Source organism: Cyrtonyx montezumae, unplaced genomic scaffold (assembly GCF_038088225.1).
Source record: "Cyrtonyx montezumae isolate F1298 unplaced genomic scaffold, pur_monq_1.0 scaffold_8, whole genome shotgun sequence".
Lineage (NCBI taxonomy): Eukaryota > Metazoa > Chordata > Aves > Galliformes > Odontophoridae > Cyrtonyx > Cyrtonyx montezumae.
Genome location: NW_027072089.1, coordinates 90,757,488 through 90,770,641, shown reverse-complemented (window position 1 = coordinate 90,770,641; position 13,154 = coordinate 90,757,488). Strand labels below are relative to the sequence as shown.

Sequence of the window (13,154 nt, the reverse complement as noted above, 5' to 3'; positions counted from 1 at the left end):
TTTCATGCTAAGAATACACATCTGGAAATCCTATAATTTTATTTTTGCAGTTGCTGTGGACTAAAGAACCTTATGGAACCAATCCAACTCCACTGTGAGTCATACTGACTTTCTGCCTTTAACATAGTGGAAGCCAGCTTGGGCCAAGCCCTGCATCCATTGTGCAGGCAGAGGGAAGTAAACGTACAAATACTGGCACAGAGACCAGAAGAAAGGGAGGGGAAGCTCATCTCTCTCCCTCTCTCTCCCTCTCTCTCTCTCTCTCTAACACTCCCCCCCCCCCACTCCCGCACACACAGGCCAGTAACAATTGGCCCCAAACTAGGGCCATTTATCTGCATCCAGTAGGTAAGTGTTTTATACTGAGAAAACAGTGAAAGATACAGAACCAGCCTGAGTGTAAAATTATGTTGCCTAACTTAAAATTAATTTGAAGACAGATAAAGATTAACCAGGTAACATGTCTCTTGAGATACTTAACAGTACCAAATTAATTTGTACCACTGTCAAATCACAGCAGATTCCCATCTTGTCAACTCAGAGTAAAAGCAGAGACATTCCGGCTCATTGCATCTGTCCATATAGATGTACCCCAAGATAAGCTGGAAATGCAGAGTCCCTTGTGACTGGAAACAGCCTGAGCTCAGGTGCAAAGTTTTTTTTTCAAATGTAGACAGAGGCTCCCGAGCTGTTTCTCATGCATGTTAGAGAGCATAGTATGAGTTACACAGAATTGTTATGATGTCAGTATGATGGAACTGTTCCTGTCTTGCCCTTACAGTAGTGAGAAGAATTGTTTGAGATCTTGCAGAACTATTTTTTATTTTCTTCTTCCTCTGTGAGAGATGGAGCAAGCCAGACCTCCATTAATTTCAATTAAAGCAGCTTTCAGTCAAAAAGACCCAAATAAATTGAAAATTTGACATTCATCTTTAACTGGAGTTATTCTGCCACATTACTATTTTATGCCTTTTTTTAATATTAAACAGTTCGACTTGCATTGCGTTGTTTAGGGGAGAAGTATATAATGTATCTAATTTACATAAATATGTACACACACATGTTAATAAGTTAGTGTATATTCTGGATTATTGGCCAAGGTCAGGTATATATTTTTGTCGTTGCCCATTACACAGCTGAATTACTTCAGAAACTTAATTACACTATATGACAATTTGTATCACTTAAACAATGAGGTAGTTTCAGCAGCAGGCTGATTAAATTCTCAGGTAATATTTATGGACAAGGATGGTTATTTATATTATAGAAATGCAGTCCCTGAACAAGAAATTCCAAAGCCACTGCATTTTTACAGCACAAACCACCCAGGACTAGAACTAGTGCTCTCATCTAAATATGTTACCTGAGAATATTGTAGATTTAAAATAGGGGAAGGAGAGAATGAAAAATGAAAACACTGTGTACATCATCCAGATATTATTGGTGCATTGCCAGTGTATCTATGTCAAAGCTTTCCAGTTTTGCAGCCATTCCTTAGGTCGGCCTAGGAAACCTAAGACAACCTAATGCACTGCTCCTGCTGACAGAACATAATCTACTGTCCACCAGAATGAAATGATTACCTAAGTATAAACTATGGACAATCTTCTCATTAAATTATTATTATGGAAAAAACAAAATAAAACAAAACAAACAAAATTTATCTGGAAAGCAACCCATTTAGTGGAATTTTTCGGTGACAATTTTGGCTTGCATTAAACCCACTGAACTATGGATAGAACACTTGAAGATGGGGATCTTGTGGTATAGCCAGGCTACTTAGAAGTCCTGATCTGATAGTAAACATCCAGTTCTGTGCAGATTATCTATTGCAGTAATAATTTGCATAGATTTTCAGGCTCAGGGCTCAAAGAATAGAAACAGGCATTTGATTCTGCATTAATATGAACCTCTCAGGCTTATGCTGTTTCCATATTTGTAACTAGACCACTATTATTAGATCTATTCATAGCAAATTAATGATGAATAAGTATAACAAGCTAGTGATTAACAAGTAGTCATGAATATAACTAATGTTTTCCTTTCAATTTACTCAGCCTAGTCTGAAGTTGCCAATAAGGGATTTCATAAACAACAGAATGTATCAATCTATGCCACTGTAGATGAAGTGGATGAGCTTCCCTATCACAAACCCTCTGCTTCAATAAGTCAGTGGGACTTTGATGACTTCATTAGCATTCTCTCAGCTAAGACCACCTGGGGATTTGTCTATCAGATTTCAATATAAAAAGGAGCCACTGATAGACCTCTGGCTTGATCTCCTGAAAAGTACTAAACTCAGTCTGGACACACTACTTCACTGCACAAACAGCATCTTTTATTTATTGGATCTAATAAAGAAAATCCGTCATTTTCTGATCTCTGAGATTTTAAGGTAGAACTTAGTTTGGCATTGGCCAAACTGTGCTTATATTGTTGCCCGAGATTATAAAAGCATCACTATTTTTTCCAAACTCTATAGTTACTCTGCATGTTTACTGAACTTAGGCAATAATATTATGAGCTCCTCAGCAGCACTGCCAATATAATTAGAGAGGAGCAGTCATATCAGAAAACACACAGCACATTATTGAGGAAAAGACACAGTTAAATATTAACTCAGTTTGACTTCTGGGGTGTAGAAACATGCAGAAAATGTATAGGACATCGTCTACTGAACAAACCACATGCAGATAGAACATGCTGAGACCCTCTGATAAGACTGTAGTGGATAAGTATATAATGGATTGGAGTCATTGACGTATTTACAAAGGCAGGTGGTGGCATATTGATTTTATGAAGGTTAACGACATCTACTGCAATTGAAGTGTACATAGTTTCTTACCATTTAGGTAACTAGACTTTTGAAAAGTCAAATATTAATATTTACAATCTAATCCTCGTCTCCCATAGAGTCCACACACAGTATCTGGAGGGCAAGGCTGGGCCCTTCTAGGGAGGATTTGTCACTGACTTTGTTTATGATCTCCAATACAACATGAGGGGATGTGCTCTTTAAGGGTTTCTTTTACACAGTCTAACATTAAAGCAGAAAAAAAAAAAAGGCTGGTAGGATACTACTTCTAATTCCATGCAATTTTGGGATCTAGATGGAGATCTTCTAACTGTAACATTTAAATTAAAAGCATTTAAGAATATTTGCAATGGTTTGGAGACAAAGCAGTTTCATTATTCCTTACACTCTCACTACACTCTCATTTCTTCTGAAATGTCAAAACTCTTAGAGATCAGGTTCATAAATGTGCATAGCTTCTGTTTAATAGACTACAGAGGATTATAATCCTTGGTTTCTGAAGATTTCAGCAAAATATATGTATTAAATGACTGTCACTATAGTATAGCCTCTCACAAGTCTCGGGATTTTCAGTAGCACCCAGGCACGTAATTCCTACTGCAATCAGTGAATATAAAGGGTTAAGGTTCTTTCAGAAAGTCCCAGTGGGCTTCTCCGTACAACTTAATATACCTAAACAGGCTTTGGACTGCTTGTGTTTCAATTTCTATGGCTGCCCAAGATTTTTACAACTCAGTAAGACAGAACCTTTTCTCCTTTTGCATATCCCATTATATCAAAATTCTGAAAAGACCAAGAAGTGCACTAAGGCTGCAGGGGTTAGTTCATGATTAGGCTCTCTGACAGTTTCAGCTTCATGCTGATAAATAATATGTGCCACTCAGGTTTTCACTGTGAAGTTCAGTGTGTCAGTCAGTCTTAGTGCACTCTGATTTGACTTTACACCAGAGAACTCAGACAGAGGAAGGAGGATTTATGAGAATTTGAATTAGATTTTAATTTCAGAGGGATTTCATCCAAAATGACTAATAACCTGGACCTAAACTTTCTACATCGTTTAGGAAATACAGTATAATTTCCTTTCTCTTTTATTTTTCTTTTCCATTCCTCTAGTCTTTCCTCTAATTTATTCTTTTCATAGGACTGTAAAATTAGGAAAGTATTTTCCCCTTTGTCTCATTCTCTTTGTGTCTTTTTCTTCTTTTTCTTCTTCCCTTATTTGCAATCACAATCCTCTGTATTCTTCCTCCAGCTCTTCCTATTTCCTTCCATTTCTCCCAACAAGGATCATCCCACTATGATTCATCAGACAGTAGACTGATGAACTGCACTTAACAAGTCCTTTTCCTACTGTCTATTACATAATTTTAATGTAATTGCCCATGCCAAAAAGCCATCAGACTAGTCACAAGGGCAGGGAGAAGGCCTGGTACTACAGACTATATAAAATTCCTAACAGTTTGGACACTTTTGCAATATTTATGACTTCACAAACTAGAAATACAAAACCAATTTAACGTAACATGTTAGGTAAATGTAGGTGTTAAGTTTGGCCTTTCAAATTTCTTCAGAACTGTTTAGCAAAATAATCAGAGTGGTAAATGTAGAAATAAACAGAGCAGCAACTGAAAATGGGTAGTCTCAGATTAGATCAGAACACTGTAAGAAAAAAAGTGCCTCATAGCAATGCAGGTTACTTCTTGGTATGTTACTCAGATCCACCAAAAAGCTTCTTGTGTAGATTCATGCTCCATGACATTGTTTGCATCCCACCCTTGCTAGGATAGTCAGTAGTATGTCCCACTTTCACAGGACAGGGCAAACATTGCAATGCTATGTCAAGACATCACTGCTCTGTGCTATATAAAGAACAGGCTTGCTGAGCTCTGTGAGATACAGTATAGATGACCTGGTGAGTTTGTTCATGAAGCCACAAGGCCACTAGTTTGAAAACTAACTACTAACAGTCAAAATGAGGTAAGAGCTGTCTAGCCTCTTCTATGTTTATAAAAGACCAAGATTATTTTTTCTTTTACACATCCACAAATAACTCAGAATAATGTTATGTTTAGTTCTCAAAATGTTCATGTAGGAACCTCCCCTGGGAGTTTAGGAAATAAATAGCTTTACCTGGACAGGCTATTTATTTCCAGAACATTTACTTATGCAATTCATGTGAATCTAAAGTGCCTCAATTTCTCAAGCTCTCTCTCAGTTCCTCAGGGACAAATAATTTAAACCTAGAAACATACCCCATATATTGACAGACTGTTATTCCTAAATATTGAACTGGTAGCTCCAACTCTCTATTCATAGTGCAAGCATTAATACAGCAAGGTAGAGTGGTTCATGATTAGGTTTGAAATGCTCAGATTCCCTGCAATCACAAATTCAACTCCTGACAAGATCAGCCCTTTGACCTCCTGTTGAGTTGCCTACTACAACCTCAGTTCATTCACATACAGCCCTGAAATTAGGCCTGTTTGATCAAAGCAGATTTTAAAGGTTCACAGGTCATGCTCTGTCAAAAAGTTACCCCAATATCTGTGCAAGCATTCCTCCACATCTCTGCTTGCTCTACAGAGCTCCGATAGCAGCTGTTTACTGCCATCTTTCATGAAATTCACTAGCAATTCTGTGGGGATAGTTCAATCCATTGCGTTTCTCTAGATACATTTCTCCATCAACAAAAATTACAGTCTTCCACCTGAACTTTAGCATTCCATACCAGTGCAATTCCCATCTAAGAGTTGACAGTTTGAAACAAAATTCTTCAGTATAAAATGCTGTAATCTCTACAACTGTTAGTTGCAAACACTGTGAAATTAACACTGCAGCAAAACAATATTCAGTGTAGTCTCACTACCTATATTTTATTAAAAGTCTTTCATTGAAGATGTAGTATTTTTTTCTATCATTAATTTTTCAGGTAATACAAACAAAGAAAATAAAATCTGAATGGAAACAGATAACGTCCATAAACAAACATCTGTCTTGTAACAGATCCTCAACATGCCTTAAGCAGTTATGTGAAACCAATAAATCACTACATCTGTCATGACTGAGGAAGGTAGCAAGCAGTAGAACCTAAACAGCAATGGATTTAGCGCATAGATAAGTTAGCTTGCACATTTTCCTACGACTACTTAGTCTTAGATTAATATTCAGCTTTTTTTTTTTCATTTAGCAGCACTAGGAAAACTCCTAAAAAAAAAAAAAAAAGTGAAGTTTATCATTTGGGTAGTCTCTCCAGCAAAGAATGCTGGGATATTACCATAGTTATAAGAACTGAAGCAGCAGCTAGAGTTAGATTACTTGAAAACAGGAGAAGAAGTAGAAGACCTCAGATGACATTTAACAGCACTGGTAGGGTTATTTTCTTTTGCTGAAGATATGTTCTTTCACAGTGGATTCTATCATTCTTAATTGGTTTAACTTTCTCTGCTGTCTTCAGACTTCTCTCCCCCTTCCTCACCTTCCTCCTTTCTTGGGTGTCATTAAATGATATCATTAATACAACTTGGGGAAAAAGTGCTTCTTGTAAACATGTCTAAAGTACAGAGAAGTGTTTTGTTCTTCTCAGAAGCTTTGGGTGGAAACAATATTAAAACTATTTTTAAAAGTACAAATAAAAGCTTTTAGTTACTTATGTAAACCATTCATTAATGAGTAATAGGAAAGCATTAAAATGTATAGTAGTACTGGGGGGGTAGAGAGGAGATTTGAGGAACTGCAAATGTATTATTCTGATTTCCACTTACAGTTTATTCATCTAAACTTATTATCAGTAAGTTTCTAAGACGTGGCTAAACGGGAGGAAAAAACAATGTCAGCTCAGGGCTGTTTCTAGCCTATCATGAAACATGGCTGCATTCGGGAGTGGGAGGAGAAACAGCTATTCAAATAAAGGAAGAAAAAAGCAAAACTATCTTCTGAAGTTTCCCTGTTTCATATCTTGTGTTCTCTAGAAACATGAAGTGGGAGTGGCACTACCAAACACAGGTGCAGAACATTTTCAATGAATGGAGAGCTGATACCTTTAACTTCATATAAATCCTCCTTTAACCTCATAGAAATCTACCTCACCAAACCCCCATTTGTGATCTTCTATATAGAGATCTCAGAACATGGGTACTAACTACATGTTCCTTTACACACTCAGCCTGCGTAGAATATCTGAACTGCTTCATGAAACCATTCAGTTCAGTGATTATTAGAATAATATTAGAACATATATTTAAGATGGATATTCTAATTATATTTAACTAATTTAAGGTGTACTTATCTTAGGCTTCTCCAGCTTTAAGAACATAAGGTTCATTTCTGTTGTTGATACAGCTGTAGAAGTAGGAAAGTAACCAATGGAAGAGCAAACTTGCTATTGTTGTAAACTTGTATAAAATGTTTTAAGATCAGAGTTCAGTAGTAATAAGACTTACTAGGAAATGATGAGTAATTGGGAGGGAATTAGAAGTCTGAAAATCCCTTTTTAGAAAAACAAGAGTAACAATACAGCAATTAGCGGAAGGCAGATTCTTGCTTGAAATGTCTCTATGCTACTCTAGCATGCTTTCATTCTTAATACTTAATTCCTTTTGGCGTGCTGCAGTTACTGTTGTCTTCCCAAGTTTTAGTAACTGTAACCACAAAGTATTTCTGCTTGTGCTGAAGGAGGAAGAGAAACCACTATCTCAATAAAGTTACAGCTAATAGGATTGCTTAAGTTCTACCTTATGTGAAATTCCATATGCAGAGGGTTGAAGCAGGAGTCAAGTGCCTTCTAATCTCTTAAACACTTTAAGAATGTTGATCTATATAATAGGTAAAAGTTCATGTAAAGATAGTGTTCCTATTTTCATGTTTGCATTTTTTTTTCCTTCAATTGAGTACTTTGCATGATATACTACATGAGCAATGACGCATGTTCATTCCTTTCTACTTTAAGATAGCAAACCTGTCTTCCAGATGTCAGAGGAAGAAGATTCTGTTCCAAATGTTAAAAGATATCTAAAAAAGAAATTGGTGAAACACAGCACTCCAGTGGACACAGTATTCTCAAGAAAAATGCTGCCTTTTACAGGTCCAATCGATTGGTCAGTCAAGAACCAAGATCTCAGTAAGAGAGCTTATATATCCCTAGCATCAAAATCAACTCTTCAAAGATCAGTAACTCAAGTATCACTAGCAAGTGTTGAAGCATACTTCCCTTATGTGTCTCCAAGAAGGTTTTCAACAGTATTTGACTTGCAGGATTCAAACAGAGAGATAAGCCAAAGTTCTCGAGTTGTGTCTTCTAGAAGACAACTTTCCACAGTATTGGCATCTGATGATTCAGGTGCAGAGCCAAGTGAAAAGGCTGTCTCAAGTTTGGAAACTCAAACTCCCACAAAAGCATCTGAGAAGTTTGCAATAAATCCAAAGAATAGATCTCCAAGGATGGTTACTGGAATTCCAGGGATAAAATATCCTCCAATGTTGAAAAAGAAAATTGATAAAGCTATTGTGGTAATTATTTTCCCCATTTACTGTGAAATAGCATATAATTTTGTGCCAATATAGAATATTTAAACATCTTTCTAATAACAGAAATATTTTGGTCATACAACATCTTCACAACTTTATCAGTGAGAATGTGTGAATATGAACTGGATCATGACTTCTCAGTTTCTGTGATAATCACCACTAACTAGATGAAGTGCAGTTTGCTCACCTGGTATTTAATTTAGCTTCTGCACTTGCATATCAATATATGAATGCTACTGCAGAAGTAGTTTCTTTATTTATATTTTTATGGGGGGACACTTTTGAATGGGAAGAGGTTAAGTGGCTTAAACTGGAAAAGTTCTAAAACTTCTTCATGTTGGAGACTTGAATGAAAATGGATATAAAGAAACGATCTACTTCTTTGCCTGTTTAATTGAAGTTGTAATGTTTTATAGGAAGAATCCTAGTCTTTGCAAGTGCGGGGTCTTGTGTTCAATCCTTCAATTACTATAATTGGAGAAAGCTTAGATTAGTAGTCCCTATAGTCCTTCTGTTTGTTTGGTTAAAATGGAATGAGAGATCTCAGCTTCCTGCAGCTTTGATTATCAGCATGAACTCTGTGGAAAGTCCACCAAAAGGAAAATAAGGCAATAAATTTGGATTCTAAAGATTGTCATGTTAGTGCAGGAACCATCAAATTCTGATTGTTTTTTTTTGTTTGTGTGTGTTTTTTTTTTTTGTTTTTGTTTTTTGTTTTCCCTTCATCATATTGTTAGCAGGTATGCTGAAAGCTCAGGAGGATCTGCACTCTGAGAATTAAAGTTTCTTAGCTTAAAATGAATTCAGATGTTCAGCCTGAATCTAGTTGTGCTTGTTTTTAAAGCATATCCAGTCTAAACTGATAATACTGATTATTCTTTTTCTATTTCAGAGAAAGAAACAAAGAGAATGGGTGCTTCAACAACTTAAAAACATTGAGGAAGCAACTAAGCATGAATTAACTATTGAAGAAGCTTAATCAAACTATTTTTGAAACTAATCCTGTTACATGCTTATTGTGTGAATGGCAGATTCCAATAAATTGCACATCTGACTAATCTACAATACTTGCTTGACTTCCTATTCCCTACTGAATTTGGTTTGTTCTTGAATTTTGGGATTCTTCTTGCCACTGAAGTTTAGGGGTTGTCAGCTACTGCTTCTACGTCAATGTTAATCTACAGTAGTTAAGTGCCTGGAATAAAGGAAGGGAGGCAGTTAAGTAAAAATCATTCTTCATCCTGCAACAGCTGCCTCTTAGCACCATCTTTTGTATAGCATCCAGATCATCTAGGGTTACTGATGTTCCTAAAGTGACGAAGTTGTAGTGGTCACATGAGTGTAATCCTGGTTTGTCAGTTTCTCCTCATCTATAGAGTAGTAAAAAACATGCAATCAGAAATGTTTTTACTTCATCTGGGGAGATGAGAAAACAGTGAGAGGCACCAGGTTGGGAGTCCAGTCTTCAGAGATTACTAATTCACTTGAAGAGTTTGTTTAGAACCAAGTGAGTTTGTTCTGGTTTATAATATAAATGTGCTAAACAGTCACATCTGAGGTCCTTACAGTTCCACTTGGTGTTTTGAAGGTATGCTGATTTTTGTCCCTTTCTCAAGCTGCTGGGGTGGATGTTGATATTATAGCTCAGAGCAGCTGTTGTGAAGGACTTGTCAAAGTAATGCCAAAAGCATAATGCTTGTTAATTCCTGCTGCTGCATATAACATAAAATTTAAGCAGGTTGCTTTTAAGTTATCAATGGGATGTCAGTGATGGGGAACCACAACAGATTTACCACTCATCCCTTTTCTAATGTGGTTCTAGCACAGATGCTTATATGACTGTACTTTTTTTGAAGCCAGCAATTCATTTTTCCCTACTACTGAGTTGCTCCAAAATTAAGTTGCAAACTATAGACAGAGGTAAGGGAAACCAGTGCTTTTCCTTTGCACACAATTAAACTTGTCCCCTGACCTAGAATATATACAAGAAGAACCACGGTCTATGACAACCAATAGCAGCATGTCATACACAAAAATACAGGAGCAGAGTTATGGTTTTATAGCTAGGAGGACTAAGGATGTTTTTCCTGATAATTTCTGATGTTAAACTCCCCAGAGTTTCTCTAAGGAACAGGATGGTCCTCAGATGTAATTTTCTGTGGTAGCTATGTCAAGCAGTGACACTGCCCCTCAAAGCATACTCACTTGGTTTGAACTTTAATATTCTGGTATTTATTTGTGTGTTAGTTGCACCAAGATTGCTTGTCTCATCTCCACAGGTTCCTCTAGTAACTGAGATCCTGTCTGAATGTTGATCCCAAGTTGCTCTTGAGGAAAAGAAAAATTGAATGGTTGAAGATCAGATTCCACTTCCCTTGGGTTTATGTTCGTTCGACTTCATCCACTCCTGTGAGTTGTGCAGGAGGTTGAACTAGGAACAGAAAAGTGCAAGGCTAGAATAACACTCCTCTACCCCTAGGACAAGCATAGATTAATCTGGCCAAATTACCCAGTACTTAATCCAAGAGACCCAGATCTGTCTCTTGTTTATTTGTACATTCCCAGATAGCTAATTGCACTTGTTCTTTTCTCAGGCTTCTTGGCTTGCTCTTGGAAAGCCTTGACCTTGCTTCTACTTTTCTTTCTTCTAATTACACTTCAAAGTCACCCTTGCCTCCTTCCTGAACCTGTTTTCATGTCTTCAAATGTCTTCGTTTAATGTCATCTCTAGTCTGGACTCTAGTGTCTAACTCCTTATAAAACACAGTATTCGATGCCCAACTTTTCACTGCTGTATTTGTCCCCATCTTCAAAGGCCTCTCTGATACTTGATGTCAATCTTCGATCAAGACTCAGTGTCAGCTGTCATGCCTCTTAGTCTTATGTTGACCTACCTATGATAGAAGTCATTGAAAGCTGCGTGAAATAAGACTCAGTCCTTGGCAGGATAGGGGTGCATGCAATTGGTGAGAAAGTCTTGTGCAGTCCTTATTTCGGGTTAGATGAAATACAAGAAAAAATCCAGGGAATATAAGTGCTAAAAGTCCTTATTCAAGGGCAACACAAAGCTTTCTAAGATTCAGGAGATGGTAAACACTGGGAAAGTTTTTTGCTCCCTGCCAAATTCATGTAACTAATTGGTGGCAATAAAATCCTGGAAACTTTCCTCACTGGGGGCAAGCTAATTGCCTGCAGTGGTAACATAGAGTTGACTTTTTCTGCATCTTCACAAGTTGTATCAGACAGGCATATAAAATTGGGGGCTTTAAAGATTTCAGAAACTGTTTCCTTTCTGTGGAATGTTTAAAAGGAAAAAACACTTTATAGCATTTATCTCAGAATAATTCTGGTCCTCACTAATTTTGAAAAGTCACAACATTGCTGATAAAATGTGTGTAGTACTCATATTTTGTGGTGGTGCTGAAATGTGCTTGAGACATATCCACAACAACGGTATTACTATTAATGACGGGTAAGAATACTAAGGAATTTCAACTGCACCTATTTAGTAATAACCTACATGTTATCCCCTAGTGAATGATGTTCCCAAATAAAGATTTGTCTCTAATTTTTAAAAGCCAGGATGTTAAGGAAATTGGAACTACATACAATTGCTATTATTGCACTTGGACATATATGTAGTGGAAGAAAAATAATAAAAAATAACATTTATTTTGTTTACAAGGTTTGCACTTTCATTTGTTTCTCCCACAGACTCCCAAGTAGTTTAATGATAATTAGGTTAGTTTTCTGTTGTAATATATACAGTTACTATGACAGGCTATAGTAGTGTGCTGTTTTAATCTTGTTTAATGCTCATCTTCCAGGATCAACAGTGGTGAATTACTACTTTCTTAGTGAATTGTATCAGGTGTAAAGTTCCTCTATGCATATTTATGCTGCAGTAACAGCCCAGTGTACAAAAACTTTAGTGGGAGCTGTGGAGCACAATATCACTTTAAAATAGGCCTTTGTATTAGCAGTAGGTGATGAAACTGGAAAAGATTTCAGACTACAGACAACGAACTAATGAGAAGAAAATATCCAAGACACTATGTTTTGAAAAAACGTTATGACACTAAAAAACCCAACTTTTTCCTCCATGAATGGAAATGAATCAGAGTTGTAATATGTTCTTGAGCCTTGCACTTGTCATGGCTTTTGAATGCATCCCTTAATGTGTTTGCAAATTGAGAACAGTCTTCCCCCTGAGAGTACTCCTTTAGACCTGTATTTTTCCTTTAGGAGCTAAGTTGTGACCTTGGCCTTAGGAATTGTTTTTAGTACACATATTACTGAATGGATATTGCACAATCTACCTGCTGATAGTGACTAAGCATGTGGTTGGATGGTGAAGAACAAAAACACTACCACGATCAGAGGGAACATATAAAAATGTTTTCACCCTGGATTTATGAGATCAGCCTTGTTCCCACTGAAGCAACAGTAATGCTTCTGTTGACTCCTGAGAACTGGGAGCACTCTACTGAGCTGGTGTGCTACTGTAGTAGAACAGGTTGAAAAAAAACGTTTAGCGCATCTATTTTACATATTTCAAACTTAAATATAACTGGTAAATGAATAAATTCTTTGCTGATTGTAGCTGAACAATTTTAGGATAACTAGTATAAGTAGGAAACATGAAAACTTTTTTTCTCCAAACCACAACATTCATTCCTACAGTCAAAACTCTAAGTAATAAATAATATAGCAGTGCCACTGATCTGTACTCCATGGTGTCTATAATACATACAAGTCTACAGACTTACTCATCTCTGTCATTGCAGGCTGCAATGCCTGTTAAAACAGCTCAATA

At 36.7% G+C, this 13,154-nt stretch overlaps 2 protein-coding genes across 2 annotated transcripts in view; one reads left to right on the top strand and one right to left on the bottom strand.

Annotated features, from left to right (window-relative positions):
* Positions 1 to 13,154, bottom strand: part of IGFBP3 (insulin like growth factor binding protein 3) — a 188,599-nt gene that overhangs the window by 125,657 nt on the left and 49,788 nt on the right. The window lies entirely within an intron of this gene.
* CCDC201 (coiled-coil domain containing 201) lies at positions 6,943 to 9,501 on the top strand. The gene is made up of 3 exons (XM_065753549.1): positions 6,943 to 6,946; positions 7,761 to 8,320; positions 9,231 to 9,501. Exons 1-3 carry the CDS (start codon positions 6,943 to 6,945, stop codon positions 9,315 to 9,317), a joined length of 651 nt encoding a protein of 216 aa, XP_065609621.1. The 3' UTR covers positions 9,318 to 9,501.